Source organism: Oncorhynchus mykiss, chromosome 22, assembly GCF_013265735.2.
Source record: "Oncorhynchus mykiss isolate Arlee chromosome 22, USDA_OmykA_1.1, whole genome shotgun sequence".
In the NCBI taxonomy this organism is placed as follows: domain Eukaryota; kingdom Metazoa; phylum Chordata; class Actinopteri; order Salmoniformes; family Salmonidae; genus Oncorhynchus; species Oncorhynchus mykiss.
In genome coordinates this window covers 50,834,174-50,859,527 of record NC_048586.1, presented here as the reverse complement: position 1 = coordinate 50,859,527, position 25,354 = coordinate 50,834,174, and the positions used below count along the sequence as shown (strand labels likewise).

Genomic DNA, 25,354 nt, shown 5'->3' with positions numbered 1-25,354 from the left:
TGGGGGGGGATACTACAGGTCAGGGTAGTGGGGGGGGGTACTACAGGTCAGGGTAGTGGGGGGGTACTACAGGTCAGGGTAGTTGGGGGTTACTACAGGTCAGGGTAGTGGGGGGGTACTACAGGTCAGGGTAGTGGGGGAATACTACAGGTCAGGGTAGTGGGGGGGCCGGACCACATGTCAGGGTAGTGGGGGGGGGTACTACAGGTCAGGGTAGTGGGGGGGGGGTACTACAGGTCAGGGTAGTGGGGGGGTACTACAGGTCAGGGTAGTGGGGGGGGTACTACAGGTCAGGGTAGTGGGGGGGTACTATAGGTCTGGGTAGTGGGGGGGGTACTACAGGTCAGGGTAGTGGGGGGGTACTACAGGTCAGGGTAGTGGGGGGGTACTACAGGTCAGGGTAGTGGGGGGGTACTACAGGTCAGGGTAGTGGGGGGGTACTACAGGTCTGGGTAGTGGGGGGGGTACTACAGGTCAGGGTAGTGGGGGGGTACTACAGGTCAGGGTAGTGGGGGGATCCTACAGGTCAGGGTAATGGGGGGATACTACAGGTCAGGGTAGTGGGGGGATACTACAGGTCAGGGTAGTGGGGGGATACTACAGGTCAGGGTAGTGGGGGGATACTACAGGTCAGGGTAGTGGGGGGATACTACAGGTCAGGGTAGTGGGGGGATACTACAGGTCAGGCGTAGTGGGGGGTATTACAGGTCAGGGTAGTGGGGGGGGTATTACAGGTCAGGGTAATGGGGGGGATCCTACAGGTCAGGGTGGTGGGGGGGTATTACAGGTCAGGGTAGTGGGGGGGTACTACAGGTCAAGGTACTGGGGGGGGGGGGGGGTACTACAGGTCAGGGTACTGGGGGGGAGTACTACAGGTCAGGGTAGTGGGGGATACTACAGGTCAGGGTAGTGGGGGGGTACTACAGGTCAGGGTACGGGGGGGGGGGGGGTACTACAGGTCAGGGTACTGGGGGGGAGTACTACAGGTCAGGGTAGTGGGGGATACTACAGGTCAGGGTAGTGGGGTGGTACTACAGGTCAGGGTAGTGGGGGGATCCTACAGGTCAGGGTAATGGGGGGATACTACAGGTCAGGGTAGTGGGGGGATACTACAGGTCAGGGTAGTGGGGGGATACTACAGGTCAGGGTAGTGGGGGGATACTACAGGTCAGGGTAGTGGGGGGATACTACAGGTCAGGGTAGTGGGGGGATACTACAGGTCAGGGTAGTGGGGGGGTATTACAGGTCAGGGTAGTGGGGGGATACTACAGGTCAGGGTAGTGGGGGGATACTACAGGTCAGGGTAGTGGGGGGATACTACAGGTCAGGGTAGTGGGGGGGTATTACAGGTCAGGGTAGTGGGGGGGATACTACAGGTCAGGGTAGTGGGGGGGGTACTACAGGTCAGGGTAGTGGGGGGGGGGGTACTACAGGTCAGGGTAGTGGGGGGGATACTACAGGTCAGGGTTAGTGGGGGGGTACTACAGGTCAGGGTAGTGGGGGGATACTATAGGTCAGGGTAGTGAGGGGATATTACGGTTCAGGGTTAGTGGGGGGGTCCTACAGGTCAGGGTAGTGGGGGGATACTATAGGTCAGGGTAGTGAGGGGGTATTACGGTTCAGGGTAGTGGGGGGTGCTACAGGTCAGGGTAGTGGGGGGATCCTACAGGTCAGGGTAGTGGGGGGGGGTACTACAGGTCAGGGTAGTGGGGGGATACTACAGGTCAGGGTAGTGGGGGGGTACTACAGGTCAGGGTAGTGGGGGGATACTACAGGTCAGGGTACTGGGGGGGGGGGGGGGTACTACAACTCAGGGTAGTGCATGCTTTGTGTTGTCTGTTCTATATTTCTCTGTCTGTGTGCTACGTGTCTGTCTGTGTGCTACATTACTGTCTGTGTGCTACGTGTCTGTCTGTGTGCTACGTGTCTGTCTGTGTGCTACGTGTCTGTCTGTGTGCTACGTGTCTGTCTGCGTGCTACGTGTCTGTCTGCGTGCTACGTGTCTCTCTGCGTGCAACTTGTCTGTCTGCGTGCTACGTGTCTGTCTGTGTGCTACATTACTGTCTGCGTGCTACGTGTCTGTCTGTGTGCTACGTGTCTGTCTGTGTGCTACGTGTGTGTGCTACGTGTCTGTCTGTGTGCTACGTGTCTGTCCGCGTGCTACGTGTCTGTCTGCGTGCTACGTGTCTGTCTGCGTGCTACGTGCCTGTCTGTGTGCTACGTGTCTGTGTGCTACGTGTTCTATCTTGCTCTGCAGGTGAGGTCAATGCTCCTTGTTTGTCTGTATTGTTGTTGTAATTGTTTTTAATAACCTTCCCAGGACCTGCGGTGGAACATTTTTGCAATCATGTTAGCACAACTGAAAACTGTTGTCCTGATTAAAGAAGCTCTGGTGACCAACTGGACCTGGTACTGTAGAGCTTGATCTGTGGATCTCTCTCTGTTTAGGTCCCAAATGGCACCCTATTCCCTATATAGTGCACTACTTTTGACCAGGGCCCGATGGGGTAAAAAGTAGTACAACAAATATATATTTTTACAGCTTTTTTGTTACACGTACATGTTACATACAGTGCGGCAAAAAAGTATTTAGTCGGCCTCCAATTGTGCAAGTTCTCCCACTTAAAAAGATGAGAGAGGCCTGTAATCAGCTATGACAGACAAAATGAGGGGAAAAAATCCAGAAAATCACATTGTAGGATTTTTTATGAATTAATTTGCAAATTATGGTGGAAAATAAGTATTTGGTCAATAACAAAAGTTTATCTCAATACTTTCTTATATACCCTTTGTTGGCAATGACAGAGGTCAAACATTTTCTGTAAGTCTTCACAAGGTTTTCACACACTGTTGCTGGTATTTTGACCCATTCCTACATGCAGATCTCCTCTAGAGCAGTGATGTTTTGGGGCTGTTGCATGGATTTTTTTTCTCATTTTGTCTGTCATAGTTGGTGTACCTATGATGAAAATTACAGGCCTCTCTCATCTTTTTAAGTGGGAGAACTTGCACAATTGGTGGCTGACTAAATACTTTTTTGCCCCACTGTACATGGTAGTTTTACATTAAGCAGTCTCATAACTATCAATTTATCAATGGAAATCAAATCTATCAACCCATGGAGGTCTGGATTTGGAGTCACACTCAAAATTAAAGTGGAAAACCACACTACAGGCTGATCCAACTTTGATGTAATGTCCTTAAAACAAGTCAAAATGAGGCTCGGTAGAGTGTGTGGCCTCCACGTGCCTGTATGACCTCCCTACAACGCCTGGGCATGCTCCTGATGAGGTGGCGGATGGTCTCCTGAGGGATCTCCTCCCAGACCTGGACTAAAGCATCCGCCAACTCCTAGACAGTCTGTGGTGCAACTTGGCGTTGGTGGGTGGAGCGAGACATGATGTCCCAGATGTGCTCAATTGGATTCAGGTCTGGGGAACGGGCGCGCCAGTCCATAGCATCAATGTCTTCTTCTTGCAGGAATTGCTGACACACTCCAGCCACATGAGGTCTAGCATTGTCTTGCATTAGGAGGAACCCAGGGCCAACCACACCAGGATATGGTCTCACAAGGGGTCTGAGGATCTCATCTCGGTACCTAATGGCAGTCAGGCTACCTCTGGCGAGCACATGGAGGGCTGTGCGGCCCCCCAAAGAAATGCCACCCGACACCATGACTGACCCACCGCCAAACCGGTCATTCTGGAGGATGTTGCAGGCAGCAGAACGTTCTCCACGGCGTCTCCAGACTGTCACGTCTGTCACATGTGCTCAGTGTGAACCTGCTTTCATCTGTGAAGAGCACAGGACGCCAGTGGCGAATTTGCCAATCTTCGTGATCTCTGGCAAATGAAAAACGTCCTGCACGATGTTGGGCTGTAAGCACAACCCCCACCTGTGGACGTCGGGCCCTCATACCACCCTGATGGAGTCTGTTTCTGACCGTTTGAGCAGACACATGCACATTTGTGGCCTGCTGGAAGTCATTTTGCAGGGCTCTGGCAGTGCTCCTCCTTGCACAAAGGCGGAGGTAGCGGTCCTGCTGCTGGGTTGTTGCCCTCCTACGGCCTCCTCCACATCTCCTGATGTACTGGCCTGTCTCCTGGTAGCGCCTCCATGCTCTGGACACTACGCTGACAGACACAGCAAACCTTCTTGCCACAGCTCGCATTGATGTGCCATCCTGGATGAGCTGCACTACCTGAGCCGCTTGTGTGGGTTGTAGACTCCGTCTCATGCTACCACTAGAGTGAAAGCACCGCCAGCATTCAAAATTGACCAAAACATCAGCCAGGAAGCATAGGAATTGAGAAGTGGTCTGTGGTAACCACCTGCAGAACCACTCTTTTATTGGGGGTGTCTTGCTAATTGCCTATAATTTCCACCTGTTGTCTATTCCATTTGCACAACAGCATGTGAAATGTATTGTCAATCAGTGTTGCTTCCTAAGTGGACAGTTTGATTTCACAGAAGTGTGATTGACTTGGAGTTACATTGTGTTGTTTAAGTGTTCCCTTTATTTTTTTGAGCAGTATATATATATGTAGATATAAAGAGAGATGTCTCTATCAGTGTTATAAGTGTTTACTACGATATATATTTAAATAGCATTCTGTTATGGCAAGAATTTTAGATAATTTAAATTGGAAAAAGTGTTGTGTTTTGTACCGGTTCATCAACCAGGTGCCATGGAAACGGAACATCGAACATCTCCTCCCATTTATTTTGCAACCTGCACGGCGCAGCTGTCAACATTTTTGTGTTCAAATGAAACTGGTATATTTTTCTATTTATGCCAGTTCCTTACAGTCAATTAGTATCTTTAATATGGCAGGCAAACAAGTTCCTTACCTTCTCCCTTTTCCACTTGCCTCCTCCGTGTGTGGTAATGCTGCAATCAGTTGGTTTTAAGTGTGGATTGAGCAGACGTTCCATATATTTCCGATAGCTGCATATGTGACTTAACTCCTCCATTTCCATTCATAATATCATTCATACATATAAAACATTTTGTTTTATCCATAAATAATGTTGTTAAGTTTTGTTTCATCAGTATATTGGGTTTAACCATAATAAATAATGTCTTGTTTAATCAGTATATTTGCGTTTAACCATAATAAATAATGTTGTTTTGTTTAATCATAATATAATATATTTGCGTTTAACATTCGTCGTAATATTTCTTGTCTTTTCTGGAGGATAAGTAATTGTTTAAGAAAAGGGCGATACTTTAATGTGTATAAAGGGAAAAGCCATTTTTTGATCAAAGGATGAGCCTTCCATAATAATCTACTGGAGAACCATTTGGGGTTTAAGTATAATTTATATATGAGTGAAGCTTTTAGTGAGAGGTTTAAGGCTGTAGTATTTCATCATGTTATCCCCCCCCCCCCACCAAACTCATATTAATTTTATAAACGTTTAATTTTGTCTGGCTTTGCATTCCAAATAAAATGAGTCATCTGGACTAGGCAGTGCCATTAGTAAGTCAGTAAACTTTCATAGGACCAAATAGTTAGTCAATGTGATTTTTCCATAAATAGACTAGTATTTTCCTCTCTATGGTGCAGAATCAGATCTATTTTTGTTAACTCTCTATTGAAATGAATTGTAGTAAATTCATTTATATTTTTTGAGATGTGAATACCAAGTATGTCTTTTTTTAAAAAACATTTTTTACCTTTATTTAACTAGGCAAGTTAGTTAAGAACAAATTCTTATTTACAATGACGACTTGTTCCTGCCAGTCTTTAATGCCAGCCGGCCCTCTGGCTAGGCTAAAAACAGAAAGACTTGTTCCTGCCAGTCCCTAATGCCCGCCGGCCCTCTGGCTAGGCTAAAAACAGAAAGACTTGTTCCTGCCAGTCCCTAATGCCAGCTGGCCCTCTGGCTAGGCTAAAAACAGAAAGACTTGTTCCTGCCAGTCCCTAATGCCCGCCGGCCCTCTGGCTAGGCTAAAAACAGAAAGACTTGTTCCTGCCAGTCCCTAATGCCAGCCGGCACTCTAGCTAGGCTAAAAACAGAAAGACTTGTTCCTGCCAGTCCCTAATGCCAGCCGGCACTCTGGTTAAAAACAGAAAGGGTTAAGAAGCTTTGTGTGCCAGTTTAGGACTGCCAATGAAGAGTGCTCTTCTCCCTGAGAGAGGGGGGGAGGAGAGGAGAGAGGGGGGGAGGAGAGGAGAGAGGGGGGGGGGCGAGGAGAGAGGGGGGGGGGCGAGGAGAGAGGGGGGGAGGAGAGGAGAGAGGAAGAAAGAGGGGGAGGGGAAAAGAGGGGGGAGGAGAGAGGGAAAGAGGGGGGAGATAGAGAAGAGAGCTCTGTTCATACGCTCTGCTGCTGGCTCCGAGATTAACGGGGGATAGAGAGGGATTACAGTCTGCCTTCCCCAGGAACGCTTTGTTGTAAAATCACAGACATGTTGTCACCGGGACTGTGTACTTTGTTCTGAAACATGACCTAAAATATAAGGTGATCGTCACTGGAGAGACCTGTTTCACTGGAGAGACCTGTTTCACTGGAGAGACCTGTTTCACTGGAGAGACCTGTTTCACGAGGTCAGGGGTGAAGGAAGTGTCTGAGAAGGTACGATTTCATTTTTCACTTTTGTAAACATTGATTGCTAAGTTTGTTGTCAGTGATGGCTTGCCTGTATCAGAGAGAGTCAACTATTTGGATAAACGTAGCTATCACAATCAGTCGTACCACTGATCACATATATACAATCCACTCTAGTCGTTTTGTTCCACTCTAGTCTTCCTCGGGTCATGTTAAATTGTAGTTTTTCTTTGTACTCAAACTACTAGCTATTCATTTTGAGAAACCACAGTGCAATCTACCATCTGACCTCGTCCAAGGACTTTAATCACAGTATAATAAATCCCTCATTATATAAGAGAACTATCTGAGGTTTGTTTTAGCATTTAATCCCTGACTTCATCCATATGTTTACTTTTAGAACCGATGTCACCAATGTCAATGGAAGTTAACCCTAACCCTGGATGCTCCTAACCCTGGATGCTCCTAACCCTGGGTGCTCCTAACCCTAACCCTGGATGCTCCTAACCCTGGGTGCTCCTAACCCTGGATGCTCCTAACCCTGGGTGCTCCTAACCCTAACCCTGGATGCTCCTAACCCTAACCCTGGATGCTCCTAACCCTAACCCTGGATGCTCCTAACCCTGGGTGCTCCTAACCCTAACCCTGGATGCTCCTAACCCTAACCCTGGGTGCTCCTAACTCTAACCCTGGATGCTCCTAACCCTAACCCTGGATCCTCCTATCTCTAACCCTGGATCCTCCTAACCCTAACCCTGGATGCTCCTAACTCTAACCCTGGATGCTCCTAACTCTAACCCTGGATGCTCCTAACTCTAACCCTGGATGCTCCTAACCCTAACCCTGGATGCTCCTAACTCTAACCCTGGATGCTCCTATCTCTAACCCTGGATGCTCCTATCTCTAACCCTGGATCCTCCTATCTCTAACCCTGGATCCTCCTAACCCTAATCCTGGATGCTCCTAACTCTAACCCTGGATGCTCCTAACTCTAACCCTGGATGCTCCTAACCCTAACCCTGGATGCTCCTAACCCTAACCCTGGATGCTCCTAACCCTGGATGTTCCTAACCCTGGATGCTCCTAACCCTGGATGCTCCTAACTCTAACCCTGGATGCTCCTAACTCTAACCCTGGATGCTCCTAACCCTAACCCTGCATGCTCCTAACCCTAATCCTGGATCCTCCTATCTCTAACCCTGGATGCTCCTATATCTCTAACCCTGGATGCTCCTATCTCTAACCCTGGATGCTCCTATCTCTAACCCTGGATGCTCCTATCTCTAACCCTGGATGCTCCTATCTCTAACCCTGGATGCTCCTAACTCTAACCCTGGATGCTCCTAACCCTAACCCTGCATGCTCCTAACCCTAATCCTGGATCCTCCTATCTCTAACCCTGGGTGCTCCTAACTCTAACCCTGGGTGCTCCTAACTCTAACCCTGGGTGCTCCTAACTCTAACCCTGGATGCTCCTAACTCTAACCCTGGATGCTCCTAACTCTAACCCTGGATGCTCCTAACTCTAACCCTGGATGCTCCTAACCCTGGATGTTCCTAACCCTGGATGCTCCTAACCCTGGATGCTCCTAACTCTAACCCTGGATGCTCCTAACTCTAACCCTGGATGCTCCTAACCCTAACCCTGCATGCTCCTAACCCTAATCCTGGATGCTCCTAACCCTAACCCTGGGTGCTCCTAACCCTAACCCTGGATGCTCCTAACCCTAACCCTGGATGCTCCTAACTCTAACCCTGGATGCTCCTAACCCTGGATGCTCCTAACTCTAACCCTGGATGTTCCTAACCCTAACCCTGCATGCTCCTAACCCTAATCCTGGATGCTCCTAACCCTAACCCTGGATGCTCCTAACTCTAACCCTGGATGCTCCTATCTCTAACCCTGGATGCTCCTATCTCTAACCCTGGATGCTCCTATCTCTAACCCTGGATGCTCCTATCTCTAACCCTGGATGCTCCTAACCCTAACCCTGGATGCTCCTAACCCTAACCCTGGATGCTCCTAACCCTAACCCTGGGTGCTCCTAACTCTAACCATGGATGCTCCTAACTCTCACCCTGGATGCTCCTAACTCTAACCCTGGATGCTCCTATCTCTAACCCTGGATGCTCCTATCTCTAACCATGGATGCTCCTAACTCTAACCCTGGATGTTCCTAACCCTAACCCTGCATGCTCCTAACCCTAATCCTGGATGCTCCTATCTCTAACTCTGGATGCTCCTAACCCTAACCCTGCATGCTCCTAACCCTAACCCTGGATGCTCCTAACCCAACCCTGGGTTTATTTTTAAATCTTCCGTGGCTTTGTGGGGGGTGTTTAGTTCAACCCGGATGTGTGGTGATCAGTGAGGGTGAAGATAAGAGGTTCCAGGAACAACATTCTGAGTATTGGTAAACGTTAGCTACATCCTCTATTGTAACACACGGACAGTTGACTAGATCAACGTGTTTGCAAAGCGTATTGTTTAGTGCATATCTATCTAGTGGAGTCGTCTTCATACATGGCATGAGTTATTTTTTTAAGCTGCACTATACATTTATAACATATTTTAGTGTTTAGAGTTTAGGTGTAATGGATTTTAATGTGATCAGTTTCATCTGTCTAGTTCTCAGTTTGTGATTAATCTGCCGGGTACAGTGTGTGGTTTATTAACCGCTGTGTCTCTAGTGACCCAGCCAGGTGTTTCTCTAGTGACCCAGCCAGGTGTCTCTCTAGTGACCCAGCCAGGTGTCTGTCTAGTGACCCAGCCAGGTGTCTGACTAGTGACCCAGCCAGGTGTCTCTCTAGTGACCCAGCCAGGTGTCTCTCTAATGACCCAGCCAGGTGTCTGTCTAGTGACCCAGCCAGGTGTCTGACTAGTGACCCAGCCAGGTGTCTCTCTAGTGACCCAGCCAGGTGTCTCTCTAGTGACCCAGCCAGGTGTCTCTCTAGTGACCCAGCCAGGTGTCTCTCTAGTGACCCAGCCAGGTGTCTCTCTAGTGACCCAGCCAGGTGTCTGTCTAGTGACCCAGCCAGGTGTCTGTCTAGTGATCCAGCCAGGTGTCTGTCTAGTGATCCAGCCAGGTGTCTGTCTAGTGACCCAGCCAGGTGTCTCTCTAGTGACCCAGCCAGGTGTGTCTCTAGTGACCCAGCCAGGTGTGTCTCTAGTGACCCAGCCAGGTGTCTCTCTCTCTCTAGTGACCCAGCCAGGTGTCTCTCTCTCTAGTGACCCAGCCAGGTGTCTGTCTAGTGATCCAGCCAGGTGTCTGTCTAGTGACCCAGCCAGGTGTCTCTCTAGTGACCCAGCCAGGTGTGTCTCTAGTGACCCAGCCAGGTGTGTCTCTAGTGACCCAGCCAGGTGTCTCTCTCTCTAGTGACCCAGCCAGGTGTCTCTCTCTCTAGTGACCCAGCCAGGTGTCTCTCTCTCTAGTGACCCAGCCAGGTGTCTGACTAGTGACCCAGCCAGGTGTCTGTCTAGTGACCCAGCCAGGTGTCTGTCTAGTGACCCAGCCAGGTGTCTGTCTAGTGCCCCAGCCAGGTGTCTGTCTAGTGACCCAGCCAGGTGTCTGTCTAGTGCCCCAGCCAGGTGTCTGTCTAGTGCCCCAGCCAGGTGTCTGTCTAGTGCCCCAGCCAGGTGTCTCTCTAGTGTCCCAGCCAGGTGTCTCTCTAGTGACCCAGCCAGGTGTCTGTCTAGTGCCCCAGCCAGGTGTATGTTTAGTGACCCAGCCAACATAAGGCCAGCTATGGAGGCTGAGACAGGACCACCCCAGGGCCTCTATGAGAATGGGGAGTCTAGCGTTAAAACATTCATTGCATGAATACCCTATCACTTCCATTGTTTGTTAGCTAGTGGTGGCTACAGTTAGCTGTTTGTAAAGACTGTTTAAAGGAAACCAAACCATGGAGTATAGTTTCTCCTGGCCCAGAGACCACTTTCAGGGTGGGGAACCATCTAACATCCTGTTGTAAAATCCTGAACTTCCCCTTAAAACCTCACTACCAACTAACCCTGCACCCATTAAAACTTCACCACTATACCAACTAACCCTGCACCCATTAAAACCTCACTACCAACTAACCCTGCACCCATTAAAACCTCACTACCAACTAACCCTGCACCCATTAAAACCTCACTACCAACTAACCCTGCACCCATTAAAACCTCACTACCAACTAACCCTGCACCCATTAAAACCTCACTACTATACAAACTAGCCCTGTACCCATTAAAACCTCCCCACGATACAAACTAACCCTGTACCCATTAAAACCTCACCACTAGACCAACTAACCCTACACCCATTAAAACCTCACCACTAGACCAACTAGCCCTACACCCATTAAAACCTCACTACTATACAAACTAACCCTGTACCCATTAAAACCTCCCCACGATACAAACTAACCCTGTACCCATTAAAAACTCACCACTATACCAACTAACCCTACCCCATTAAAACCTCACCACTATAGCAACTAACCCAGCACCCATTAAAACCTCACCACTATACCAACTAACCCTACACACATTAAAACCTCACTACTATACCAACTAACCCTACACACATTAAAACCTCACCACTATACCAACTAACCCTACACCCATTTAAACCTCACTATCAACTAACCCTGTACCCATTAAAACTTCACTACTACACAAACTAACCCTATTATTGCATGGGGAGGTTCTGGTCTCACTGGTATTATTGCATGTTAAGGGGGAGGTTCCGTTCTCACTGGTATTATTGCATGTTAAAGGGTGCAGGGTTAGTTGGTAGTGAGGTTTTAATGGGTGCAGGGTTAGTTGGTAGTGAGGTTTTAATGGGTGCAGGGTTTGTTTTTTAGTGAGGTTTTAATGGGTGCAGGGTTAGTTGGTAGTGAGGTTTTTAATGGGTGCAGGGTTAGTTGGTAGTGAGGTTTTAATGGGTGCAGGGTTAGTTGGTAGTGAGGTTTTAATGGGTGCAGGGTTAGTTGGTAGTGAGGTTTTAATGGGTGCAGGGTTAGTTGGTAGTGAGGTTTTAATGGGTGCAGGGTTAGTTGGTAGTGAGGTTTTAATGGGTGCAGGGTTAGTTGGTAGTGAGGTTTTAATGGGTGCAGGGTTAGTTGGTATAGTAGTGAGGTTTTAATGGGTGCAGGGTTAGTTGGTAGTGAGGTTTTAATGGGTGCAGGGTTAGTTGGTAGTGAGGTTTTAATGGGTGCAGGGTTAGTTGGTGTGGAAGGGCCACTTTTCTTCGTTTTCACCTCCCCTTTGTGTGTTATGAATTGACACTCCAGAACAGTAGGATACAGGCCACACAGTAGGTGGCAGCATATACCTCTACCGAATGTTTGCGGACCGTCATAATACCATAGAAAAAGAAAAGAGGAAGAGACTCAAACACGCTTTTCTATGTATCAAGCTGATATTCAATGGGCTAATGGCAGTACGGCCAATTCAGGGTTCCATTACATTTTTTTTTACATATCTATTTTCGCTATCTCTATTGTCTCTGTCTCCCCTGTGCCTTTATCTCTATTGTCTCTGTCTTCAGTGTGTCTTTATCTCTATTTTCTCTGTCTCCCCTGTGTCTTTATCTCTATTGTCTCTGTCTCCCCTGTGTCTATATCTCTATTGTCTCTGTCTCCCCTTTGTCAGAGATGTCTCTAGCATTACCTCACTAGATTACACCACCCCCTTCTGTGTGTTCTATTGTCTCTGTCTCCAGTGTGTCTTTATCTCTATTGTCTCTGTCTCCCCTGTTCCTTTATCTCTATTGTCTCTGTCTCCCCTGTGTCTTTATCTCTATTGTCTCTGTCTCCCCTGTGTCTTTATCTCTATTGTCTCTGTCTCCAGTGTGTCTTTATCTCTATTGTCTCTGTCTCCCCTGTGTCTTTATCTCTATTGTCTCTGTCTCCCCTGTGTCTTTATCTCTATTGTCTCTGTCTCACCCTGTGTCTTTATCTCTATTGTCTCTGTCTCCCCTTTGTCAGAGATGTCTCTAGCATTACCTCACTAGACTACACCACCCCCTTCTGTGTGCTCTATTGTCTCTGTCTCCAGTGTGTCTTTATCTCTATTGTCTCTGTCTCCCCTGTGTCTTTATCTCTATTGTCTCTGTCTCCCCTGTGTCTTTATCTCTATTGTCTCTGTCTCCCCTGTGTCTTTATCTCTATTGTCTCTGTCTCTCCTGTGTCTTTATCTCTATTGTCTCTGTCTCCAGTGTGTCTTTATCTCTATTGTCTCTGTCTCCCCTGTGTCTTTATCTCTATTGTCTCTGTCTCCCCTGTGTCTTTATCTCTATTGTCTCTGTCTCCCCTGTGTCTTTATCTCTATTGTCTCTGTCTCCCCTGTGTCTTTATCTCTATTGTCTCTGTCTCCCCTGTGCCTTTATCTCTATTGTCTCTGTCTCCCCTGTGTCTTTATCTTTATTGTCTCTGTCTCCCCTGTGTCTTTATCTCTATTGTCTCTGTCTCCAGTGTGTCTTCATATCTAATGTCTCTGTCTCCCCTGTGTCTTTATCTCTATTGTCTCCATCTCCCATGTGTCTTTATCTCTACTGTCTCTGTCTCCCCTGTGCCTTTATCTCTATTGTCTCCATCTCCCCTGTGTCTTTATCTCTACTGTCTCTGTCTCCCCTGTGTCTTTATCTCCAGTGTCTCTGTCTCCCCTGTGTCTTTATATCCAGTGTCTCTGTCTCCCCTGTGTCTTTATATCCAGTGTCTCTGTCTCCCCTGTTTCTATCTCTATTGTCTCTGTCTCCCCTGTGTCTTTATCTCTATGGTCGCTGTCTCCCTTGTGTCTTTATCTCTATTGTCTCTGTCTCCCCTTTGTCAGAGATGTCTCTAGCATTACCTCACTAGATTACACCACCCCCTTCTGTGTGCTCTATTGTATCTGCTTCTCTCTCTCTCTGTCTCTGTGTGTCCTTTGCCGCTTCCTGTCCCTGTCTCTGTCCCTGCTCCTGTTCCGGTCCCTGTCTCTGCCTGTCTCTATCCCTGCCTCTCCCTGTCTCTCTTCCTGCCCTTGTCTCTTCTTCTGCCTATCTCTTTCTCTGACCTTATCCCTGCCTGTATTTGTCTCTTCTTCTGACTGTCACTGTCTCTTCTACTGACTGTCTCTGTTTAGGTGTCTGTCCCTGTCTCTTCTTCTGCCTGTCTCTGTCCCCGGTCCCTGTCTCTGTCTCTTCTAATGACTGTCCATGTCTCCTGTCTCTTCTTCTGCCCTTCTCTGTTTAGGTGTCTGTCCCTGTCTCTTCTTCTGCCTGTCTCTGTCCCCGGTCCCTGTCTCTGTCTCTTCTTCTGACTGTCTCTGTCTCCTGTCTCTTCTTCTGCCTGTCTCTGTTTAGGTGTCTTTCCCTGTCTCTTCTTCTGCCTGTCTCTGTTTAGGTGTCTGTCCCTGTCTCTTCTTCTGCCTGTCTCTGTTTAGGTGTCTGTCCCTGTCTCTTCTTCTGCCTGTCTGTGTCTCTTCTTCTGCCTGTCTCTGACTCCTGTCTCTGTCTCTCCTTCTGACTGTCTCTGTCTCTCCTTCTGACTGTCTCTGTCTCTCCTTCTGACTGTCTCTGTCTCTTCTTCTGCCTGTCTCTGTCTCTGTTTAGCTGTCTGTCCCTGTCTCTTCTTCTGCCTGTCTCTGTTTAGGTGTCTGTCCCTGTCTCTTTTTAGGTGTCTGTCTATGTCTCTGTTTAGGTGTCTGTCCCTGTCTCTGTTTAGGTGTCTGTCTCTGTCTCTTCTTCTGCCTGTCTCTGTTTAGGTGTCTGTCTCTGTCTCTGTTTAGGTGTCTGTCTCTGTCTCTTCTTCTGACTGTCTCTGTTTAGGTGTCTGTCTCTGTCTCTGTTTAGGTGTCTGTCTCTGTCTCTTCTTCTGACTGTCTCTGTTTAGGTGTCTGTCCCTGTCTCTGTTTAGGTGTCTGTCCCTGTTTCTGTTTAGGTGTCTGTCTCTGTCTCTTCTTCTGCCTGTCTCTGTTTAGGTGTCTGTCCCTGTCTCTGTTTAGGTGTCTGTCTCTGTCTCTTCTTCTGACTGTCTCTGTTTAGGTGTCGGTCCCTGTCTCTGTTTAGGTGTCTGTCCCTGTCTCTGTTTAGGTGTCTGTCTCTGTCTCTTCTTCTGACTGTCTCTGTTTAGGTGTCTGTCTCTGTCTCTGTTTAGGTGTCTGTCTCTGTCTCTTCTTCTGACTGTCTCTGTTTAGGTGTCGGTCCCTGCAACTTCTACTTTATGTCTCTGTCCGTGTGACTGTCTCTGTTCCTGTCCATGTCTCTGTCTCTTCTTCTGCCTGTCTGTGTCTCTATCCCTGTCTCTGTTCAGTTCCCTGTTCCGTTCCCTGTCCTTGTCTCTCATCCCTATCTGTGTCTCTATCCCTGTCTCTGTTCAGTTCCCTGTCCCTGACTCTTCTTCTGGTTAACTATGTGCCTGTCTCTGTCCAGGTCCTTGTCTCTGTCTCTGCTGTATGTCTTTATCTCAATCCCCCCCCCCCCCCCCCCCCCCCCAGGTCTGACAGAGATGCTGTCCAGTGTGGCAGAGGAGGTGAGGCTGGCTATCCACAGTGACATCAGTGGGTCTGAAGTCCTCTACAGCCTTCTCAGTGCCCCCTGGCTACAGTCCCTACTCAAGGTCTCAAATCTTTATTTTTTTTATACAGTCTCTGCTAAAAGTCTGTCATATTAATTTTTACATGTTTTATACAGGGTCTGAAATCTGACCATTAATCCAACCCCTTTATGAGCCAAACCATACATCACCCAGATTTTGGCCAGATTTTGGCCTGTGTATAATACTACCATAATGACAGCTTTAAGTGTTAGTTAGCTTCTTATCAACCACACATGCTGATTGTACCTAACAATCCATACTTTTTTAATCAATACCTTTTAATCCATACCCTTTAATCCCTTATCTTTTTAATCAATACATTTTTAATCCATACCTTTTAATCCATAGCTTTTTAATCAATACCTTTTAATCAATACATTTTAATCAATACCGTTTAATCAATACATTTTTAATCCATACCTTTTAATCCATACCTTTTTAATCAATACCTTTTAATCAATACATTTTTAATCCATACCTTTTTAATCAATACCTTTTAATCCATACCTTTTTAATCAATACCTTTTAATCCATACCTTTTTAATCAATACCTTTTAATCCATACCTTTTTAATCAATACCTTTTAATCAATACCTTTTAATCAATACCTTTTAATACATACATACAGACAAACATGGTAGTGACATGGTACATGAATTATATGTATGCTTGTTATCCTAGTCGCTATGCTTGCCCTCTTTAATGTTACCTTGTTATCTTGGTGTTTTCTACAGTAGTCGCTATGCTAGCCCTCTTTAATGTTACCTTGTTATCTTGGTGTTTTCTACAGTAGTCACTATGCTAGCCCTCTTTAATGTTACCTTGTTATCTTGGTGTTTTCTACAGTAGTCGCTATGCTAGCCCTCTGTAATGTTATCTTGGTGTTTTCTACAGTAGTCGCTATGCTAGCCCTCTGTAATGTTATCTTGGTGTTTTCTACAGTAGTCACTATGCTAGCCCTCTGTAATGTTATCTTGGTGTTTTCTACGGTAGTCGCTATGCTAGCCCTCTTTAATGTTATCTTGGTGTTTTCTTCAGTAGTCGCTACGCTAGCCCTCTTTAATGTTATCTTGGTGTTTTCTTCAGTAGTCGCTACGCTAGCCCTCTGTAATGTTGGTGTTTCTACAGTAGTCACTATGCTAGCCCTCTGTAATGTTATCTTGGTGTTTTCTACAGTAGTCGCTACGCTAGCCCTCTTTTTCTACAGTAGTCACTATGCTAGCCCTCTTTAATGTTATCTTGGTGTTTTCTACAGTAGTCGCTACGCTAGCCCTCTTTAATGTTATCTTGGTGTTTTCTACAGTAGTCGCTACGCTAGCCCTCTAATGTTATCTTGGTGTTTTCTACAGTAGTCACTATGCTAGCCCTCTGTAATGTTGGTGTTTTCTACAGTAGTCGCTATGCTAGCCCTCTAATGTTATCTTGGTGTTTTCTACAGTAGTCACTATGCTAGCCCTCTGTAATGTTGGTGTTTTCTACAGTAGTCACTATGCTAGCCCTCTGTAATGTTATCTTGGTGTTTTCTACAGTAGTCACTATGCTAGCCGTCTGTAATGTTATCTTGGTGTTTTCTACAGTAGTCACTATGCTAGCCCTCTTTAATGTTACCTTGTTATCTTGGTGTTTTCTACAGTAGTCGCTATGCTAGCCCTCTTTAATGTTATCTTGGTGTTTTCTACAGTAGTCGCTACGCTAGCCCTCTAATGTTATCTTGGTGTTTTCTACAGTAGTCACTATGCTAGCCCTCTGTAATGTTGGTGTTTTCTACAGTAGTCACTATGCTAGCCCTCTGTAATGTTATCTTGGTGTTTTCTACAGTAGTCACTATGCTAGCCGTCTGTAATGTTATCTTGGTGTTTTCTACAGTAGTCACTATGCTAGCCCTCTGTAATGTTATCTTGGTGTTTTCTACAGTAGTCACTATGCTAGCCCTCTGTAATGTTATCTTGGTGTTTTCTACAGTAGTCACTATGCTAGCCCTCTGTAATGTTATCTTGGTGTTTTCTACAGTAGTCACTATGCTAGCCCTCTGTAATGTTATCTTGGTGTTTTCTACAGTAGTCGCGATGCTAGCCCTCTGTAATGTTGGTGTTTTCTACAGTAGTCGCTATGCTAGCCCTCTTTAATGTTGGTGTTTTCTACAGTAGTCGCTACGCCAACCCTGTTAATGTCATACCCAGTGCCTGTCTGTCTGTTTTGTCTCTGTGTAATGAACAGATAAAGATGCATTGTATTGCATGTCTGTTCTCTCTACAGATCTACGAGTGTCTGCAGAAGTTCAGAAGGCTTCCACCCAGTCCCTACCTGCCCTATGCCTCTGGTCTGTCTCACGAGGTCAGTCCACCCAGTCCCTACCCGCCCTATGCCTCTGGTCTCTCTCACGAGGTCAGTCCACCCAGTAACTACCTGCCCTATGCCACTGGTCTCACTCTCAAGGTCAGTACCTTGGCAGGTAGCCTAGTGGTTAGAGCGTTGGACTAGTAACCGGAAGGTTGCTAGATCAATTCCCGAGCTGACAAGCTGACAAGAATTTGTCGTTCTGCCCCTGAACAAGGCAGATAACCCACTGTTTCTAGACCGTCATTGAAAATAAGAATTTGTTCTTAATTGACTTTATATCTCTATATAGGGAGTAGGGTAGCATTTAGGACGTACCCTCACTCTCCGACAGAGAACTAGATGACTTGGGCTAACTGTGCAGCCCACAACATCATGAATGACAGCTAATGGTATTGATCTTGTGTTTGTTTGTATGCCTGTTTAACAGATCCTGTCCAACATCAGAGCAGTACCAGCTCCGTCCCCAGAGGCCAGACAGCTCTATAGTCTACTGAAGTCCCCCCATCTACAGGTAAGCTGTGGGAGCTTTCATTCACCTTATTCAGACCGTTGGGCTTTTACTGTCAGAACAGATTAGACTACTTGTGGCCTTCTCCCACTAGCGTGCTAACCCAAACACTAGCGTGCTAACCCGAACGTTAGCGTGCTGTCTTGATTATTTTCCTTTCAATAAACTATTCTAGATGGGTAAATGGCCAGTGAAGTATCACTTGGTTCGGCTCAGTTTAGCTTGGCTTAGTACTGTGAAAGAGGCTATAGGACTTCCCTCTGTTGATCTGTGTTCCTCTTGCTGACTGACTGACTGGCTAACTGACTGACTGGCTGGCTGACTGACTGGCTAACTGGCTGACTTGCTGACTGACTGGTTGGCTGACTGACTGACTGGTTGGCTGACTGGCTAACTGACTGACTGGCTGGTTGGTTGACTTGCTGACTGACTGACTGGCTGGTTGGCTAACTGACTAACTGGCTGGTTGGCTGACTTGCTGACTGACTGACTGGTTGGCTGACTGACTGGCTAACTGACTCACTGACTGACTGGCTACCTGGTTGGCTGACTTGCTGACTGACTGACTGGTTGGCTGACTGACTGGCTAACTGACTCACTGACTGACTGGCTACCTGGTTGGCTGACTTGCTGACTGACTGACTGGTTGGCTGACTGACTGGCTAACTGACTCACTGACTGACTGGCTAACTGACTCACTGACTGACTGGCTACCTGGTTGGCTGACTTGCTGACTGACTGGCTGGTTGGCTGACTTGCTGACTGACTGGTTGGCTGACTGGCTAACTGGCTAACTGACTCACTGGCTAACTGACTCACTGACTGACTGACTGACTAGCTGGTTGGCCGACTGACTGACTAGTCGGCCTACTTGTTGGCTGACTGACTAGTCGGCCTACTTGCTGGCTAACTGACTGACTGGCTAACTGACTGACTGACTGACTGACTGGTTGGCTGACTGACTAGTTGGCGTACTTGCTGACTGACTGGCTAACTGACTGACTGACTGACTGTCTAGTTGGCGTACTTGCTGGCTGACTGCCCGTGTTCTTCCTCTCCCAGGCCCTCCTCTCAGCCCATGACATGGTGGCCCAGACGGACTATGAGCCAGTTCTCCCTCCGCTCCCTGAGGACCTGCCGGAAGACGAGGAGGCCATGAGGATCGTCTGTCTGGTCAAGAACAAACAGCCTCTGGTACATATATCTACTAGAACTCTACACCTCACAATGCTGTTACACTCACACATTACACTACTGTTTTTTATTTGATTTGATTTATTTCACCTTTATTTAACCAGGTAGGCTAGTTGAGAACACCTTTATTTAACCTGGTAGGCTAGCTGAGAACACCTTTATTTAACCAGGTATGCTAGTTGAGAACACCTTTATTTAACCAGGTAGGCCAGTTGAGAACAAGTTCTCATTTACAACTGCGACCTGGCCAAGATAAAGCAAAGCAGTGCGACAGAAACAACGACAGAGTTACACATAAACAAACATACAGTCAATAATACAGTAGAAAAATCTATATACAGTGTGTGTAAATGAGGTACGATAAGGGAGATAAGGCAATAAACTCTGTTACTGATGACGGCTCAAAGTAGCTGAAGTTACATTCTCAAGGGGAATATTCTGTGGTATACGTATCATGAACATGCAAAACAGTAATCTCTATTTATACGGTCTGTTAGTCACTCTGAGGACATTACAGAAGCTATAATCTGTAGTGACTGCTACTCTCTCGTAGCTCCCCTAAAGACTTCGGTCTCATCCCTGGGGCTGTTAACTTGTTGACTGGGGTGCTAGTCCTAATGTAACCCCAGACTCTGTCTCTACTTATAAGAACGGTGGACGAGGTAGTGCCAGCGGAGGGTTTATGCGTAGTCGTTGGGACAGCCTGCGGCGCATCACCCTCGAGAGACTGGTCCACGGGAGGAGAGCGTGGTCAGGGGAGCATTTAGCCGCGTCAGGGGTGCACAGGGACAGTTATACCTCTGCTGACCTGCTGGCCCCCCTGCTTCCTGGTCAGTCCCGGCCCCTCCCTCGCTTCGAGTCCATCGGGTCGCGACTCCTTCCTCGCTATGACTCCATAGGCAGCTGCAAGCTGTGTCGCCAGACAGGAGACCTCTGGGAGAGAGGCTTGAACCACTCTGCTCCCTCTGTCTACAGCCCTGTACACACAGATGGTAGGAGGACAGAGGGGACACAGGAAGCAGCTACAATACGTGTTAGTGTATTGTGATGCTTCTTCTTTCCTTTCCAGGAAGTATTTTTAAATGTGATTCGTCCTCATCACTGTTTCTGTTACTTCTTTCTGCTGGGTTGGATCTTCTTCTTAATGATCATGAATGTTTCTGCTTTCTTTCTCTTCCATCTTCTCCTCTGACCTCTAACCTCTACGACTGTCTTCCTCGTCCCCCTGTGGAGATAAAACCTCGCCTGAGGACAAACAGAACGGAGACAACAGGAATTACGACCTAAGAAAGGGGGACTATGCCTACCCTCTCTCTCACTGGAAGGGCCCCGTCCCAACCATCACTAAGTCCCCTGTCTATCACTCCGCTTTGGGGGACCACCCCAGTAAGATCCTAACTCCTGGTAGTAGTAGCGGTGGCCCCCGGGCTCGGACGGCTCCCTCTAGCCCCACGCCCAGGCGTCGGAGTTGGCTAGGCTCCCAGAACGGAGCTAGCAGGGACCACTCTCTGGATATGACTGAGCAGCCCAGCTTGGACGAGCTGAGGAGTACGGTCCAGGCCGTAGCCAGCAGCATGGAGAACAGCAGTATTGATGTCCGTGACCTGGGCCAGAAGATGGTGTCCGCCACGCAGCTGATGTCAGATAGCGTGGATGAGAATGCTCTAGCTCTCAACTTGTTAGTGGAGGTGGTCGATAAACTGCAGGGACTCGTTATTGAATCCAAGTCTCACGACACACCTCCGCCGCCGCCTCCTCCTCGACCCATACTCTTCCGTTCACCTCCCTCTTCTCTTCCTCCTCCTCAACCCATACTCTTCCGTTCACCTCCCTCTTCTCTTCCTCCTCCTCAACCCATACTCTTCCGTTCACCTCCCTCTCCACCACCACCTCCTCCTCGACCCATACTCTTCCGTTCACCTCCCTCTTCTCTTCCTCCTCCTCAACCCATACTCTTCCGTTCACCTCCCTCTCCTCCACCACCACCACCTCCTCAACCCATACTCTTCCGTCCACCTCCCTCTCCTCCTCCTCCTCCTCAACACATACTCTTCCGTTCACCTCCCTCTCCTCCACCACCTCCTCCTCCTCAACCCATACTCTTCCCTTCACCTTCCTCTCCTCCTCCTCCTCATCAACCCATACCCTTCCCTCCACCTCCCTCTCCTCCTCCTCCTCAACCCATACTCTTCCGTTCACCTCCCTCTCCTCCACCACCTCCTCCTCCTCAACCCATACTCTTCCGTTCACCTCCCTCTCCTCCACCACCTCCTCCTCCTCAACCCATACTCTTCCCTTCACCTCCCTCTCCTCCACCACCTCCTCCTCCTCAACCCATACTCTTCCCTTCACCTCCCTCTCCTCCACCACCTCCTCCTCCTCAACCCATACTCTTCCCTTCACCTCCTTCTCCTCCTCCACCACCTCCTCTTCGTCCTCAAATCAAACGCTTCCCATCTCCTCCCCCTAGCCACTTTTTCACCTCCTCCTCCTCCTCCTCTTCTTCCTCCTCCTCATCCTCCATCGTAGCCTTTATGGATAGTCACCTCTCACCTCCAAGTTCCAGGAAGTCTTCCTCAGTCTCGGGTCAGAAGGGCAGCGGTAAGAGGAGGGTGGCCATCAGTGGTCCTCTCCAGGGACCTGGTAACGGACAGGCCCATCTCTCCAACGGGTTCTCTGGTTCAGGTTCAGGAGTAGAGGAGGACCAGAACACCACAGGATGCTTTTCCAGTAAGAAGAAGAATAAGAAGAAGTAACACTCAGGATCCTGGTCTCCTCTCCTCCTTCATCTGCTCTGCTGTCTTCAACAACGAACATAACCGTGAAAGGTAAATAGACTGAATTCGGTTGACGGCGTTATCATTCCCAAGGGTTCTGTCTCCTGTATTTGGACTGTTGACCTCCTGTGATCTCAGTCAAAGGTTCAGTGGTACATCCCGTCATTGCAGTGTATAACTTACTTACTATCTCTCCTTTAATCTGGTCTCTACCTTGTTACTGGTTTTACTCTGTCTCACATTCTGGCATCTCTTCATTCTCAAAAATTCAATTAAACTTTCCATCATCATCATCATCACCACCACCACCACCATCATCACCACCACCACCATCATCATCACCACCACCATCATCATCATCATCATCATCATCATCATCATCATCATCACCACCATCATCATCCCCACCATCATCACCATCACCATCATCACCATCATCATCATCATCACCACCATCATCATCACCACCATCATCACCATCACCACCATCATAACCATCATCATCCCCACCACCACCACCATCATCCCCACCATCATCATCATCATCACCACCATCATCATCACCATCACCATCATCACCATCATAACCATCATCATCACCACCATCATCACCATCACCATCATCACCATCATAACCATCATCATCACCACCACCACCATCATCACCACCATCATCATCATCATCACCACCATCATCACCATCACCATCATAACCATCATCATCAATACCACCACCATCATCACCACCACCATCATCACCACCACCATCATCACCATCATCACCACCACCATCATCACCATCACCATCATCACCATCATCACCATCACCATCATCACCATCATCACCACCATCATCACCATCACCATCATCACCATCACCACCATCACCACCACCACCATCATCACCACCACCATCATCACCATCACCATCATCACCATCACCATCATCACCATCACCATCATCACCATCATCACCACCATCATCACCATCACCATCATCACCATCATAACCATCATCATCACCACCACCACCATCAGCACCATCACCATCATAACCATCATCATCACCACCACCACCATCATCACCACCATCATCATCACCACCATCATCATCACCACCATCATCACCATCACCATCATTACCACCACCACCATCACCACCACCACCATCACCACCACCACCATCATTACCATCATAACCATCATCATCACCACCACCACCATCATCACCACCATCACCATCACCATCATTACCATCACCACCATCATCACCACCACCATCACCATCACCATCATAACCATCATCACCACCACCACCATCACCATCACCATCACCACCACCATCATCACCATCACCATCATCACCACCACCACCATCATCACCATCACCATCATAACCATCATCACCACCATCATCATCATCATCATCACCATCATCACCACCATCATCACCACCATCTGCCTCCTTTTCACTGCTGTTTCATATCATTCATTTCCTCCTGATCACATCGGCTCCTACCGGCATCACCACCTCCGTCAGCTTGACAGGGCATGTTTTGTTGATCGTCATCGTGTCCATCGTCATCGTGTCCATCGTCATCGTGTCCATCGTCATCGTGTCCATCTTCATCGTGTCCATCGTCATCGTGTCCATCGTCATCGTGTCCATCTTCATCGTGTCCATCTTCATCGTGTCCATCGTCATCGTGTCCATCTTCATCGTGTCCATCTTCATCGTGTCCATCGTCATCGTGTCCATCTTCATCGTGTCCATCTTCATCGTGTCCATCTTCATCGTGTCCATCTTCATCGTGTCCATCGTCATCGTGTCCATCTTCATCGTGTCCATCTTCATCGTGTCCATCTTCATCGTGTCCATCATCATCGTGTCCATCTTCATCGTGTCCATCGTCATCGTGTCCATCGTCATCGTGTCCATCGTCATCGCTTTCCCCATGAACCAGAACCATGTCTCGTCTCCATTCACACAAAACACTTCAATTAGGAACTTTTTTATGTCAAAGAAATGCATGCGATCACGTTTTTTTAATGTTTTACCCACCAGGGAGCCACGATAAAGAGGGACGAGGAAACAGGAGAGATATACATAGCCCGGGTGATACACGGAGGCCTTGCAGATCGCAGTGGTGAGTCTGTCTGACTGGGTTCATTCACACATACTATTGACCTTTTCTTCTCAAATGTGACAATTCTGCCTGGTGCATTTATCTAACCGTTACGTCCACCTAGCCTTGACTCCCACCTAGCCTTGACTTCCACCTAGCCATGACTTCCACCTAGCCTTGACTTCCACCTAGCCTTTACGTCCACCTAGCCTTGACTTCCACCTAGCCTTGACTTCCACCTAGCCTTGACTTCCACCTAGCCTTGACTTCCACCTAGCCTTGACTTCCACCTAGCCATGACTCCCACCTAGCCATGACTCCCACCTAGCCATGACTTCCACCTAGCCTTGACTTCCACCTAGCCTTGACTACCACCTAGCCATGACTACCACCTAGCCATGACTTCCTCCTAGCCATGACTTCCACCTAGCCATGACTTCCACCTAGCCATGACTTCCACCTAGCCTTGACTTCCACCTAGCCTTGACTTCCACCTAGCCTTGACTTCCACCTAGCCATGACTTCCACCTAGCCATGACTTCCACCTAGCCATGACTTCCACCTAGCCATGACTTCCACCTAGCCATGACTCCCACCCAGCCATGACTTCCACCTAGCCTTGACTTCCACCTAGCCTTGACTTCCACCTAGCCTTGACTTCCACCTAGCCATGACTTCCACCTAGCCATGACTTCCACCTAGCCTTGACTTTCACCTAGCCTTGACTTCCACCTAGCCATGACTTCCACCTAGCCTTGACTTCCACCTAGCCATGACTTCCACCTAGCCTTGACTTCCACCTAGCCATGACTTCCACCTAGCCTTGACTTCCACCTAGCCTTTACGTCTACCTAGCCATGACTTCCACCTAGCCATGACTTCCACCTAGCCATGACTTCCACCTAGCCTTGACTTCCACCTAGCCTTGACTTCCACCTAGCCTTGACTTCCACCTAGCCATGACTCCCACCTAGCCTTGACTTCCACCTAGCCTTGACTTCCACCTAGCCATGACTTCCACCTAGCCTTGACTTCCACCTAGCCTTGACCTCCACCTAGCCATGACTTCCACCTAGCCTTGACTTCCACCTAGCCATGACTTCCACCTAGCCATGACTCCCACCTAGCCATGACTTCCACCTAGCCATGACTTCCACCTAGCCTTGACTTCCACCTAGCCTTGACTTCCACCTAGCCATGACTCCCACCTAGCCTTGACTTCCACCTAGCCTTGACTTCCACCTAGCCATGACTTCCACCTAGCCTTGACTTCCACCTAGCCTTGACCTCCACC

The 25,354-nt window shown here is 48.1% G+C and overlaps 1 protein-coding gene across 3 annotated transcripts in view; it reads left to right on the top strand.

Moving 5' to 3' along the window:
* The first annotated feature begins 6,333 nt into the window (after window positions 1–6,333).
* LOC110502197 (MAGUK p55 subfamily member 4) overlaps window positions 6,334–25,354 on the top strand; it is a 49,544-nt gene continuing 30,523 nt past the window's right edge. Inside the window, exons 1-6 of one of the 3 annotated variants that reach the window (XM_036959502.1) lie at window positions 6,334–6,580; window positions 15,015–15,136; window positions 17,372–17,449; window positions 17,883–17,966; window positions 19,026–19,157; window positions 24,000–24,081. In XM_036959502.1, the coding sequence (XP_036815397.1) occupies window positions 15,026–15,136; window positions 17,372–17,449; window positions 17,883–17,966; window positions 19,026–19,157; window positions 24,000–24,081 (487 nt within the window). In that variant the 5' untranslated portion in view covers window positions 6,334–6,580; window positions 15,015–15,025. Of the gene's footprint in view, window positions 6,581–8,343; window positions 8,968–15,014; window positions 15,137–17,371; window positions 17,450–17,882; window positions 17,967–19,025; window positions 19,158–23,999; window positions 24,082–25,354 lie in introns of those variants that run through there. The other 2 variants (XM_036959500.1, XM_036959501.1) reach the window with 2 other exon arrangements.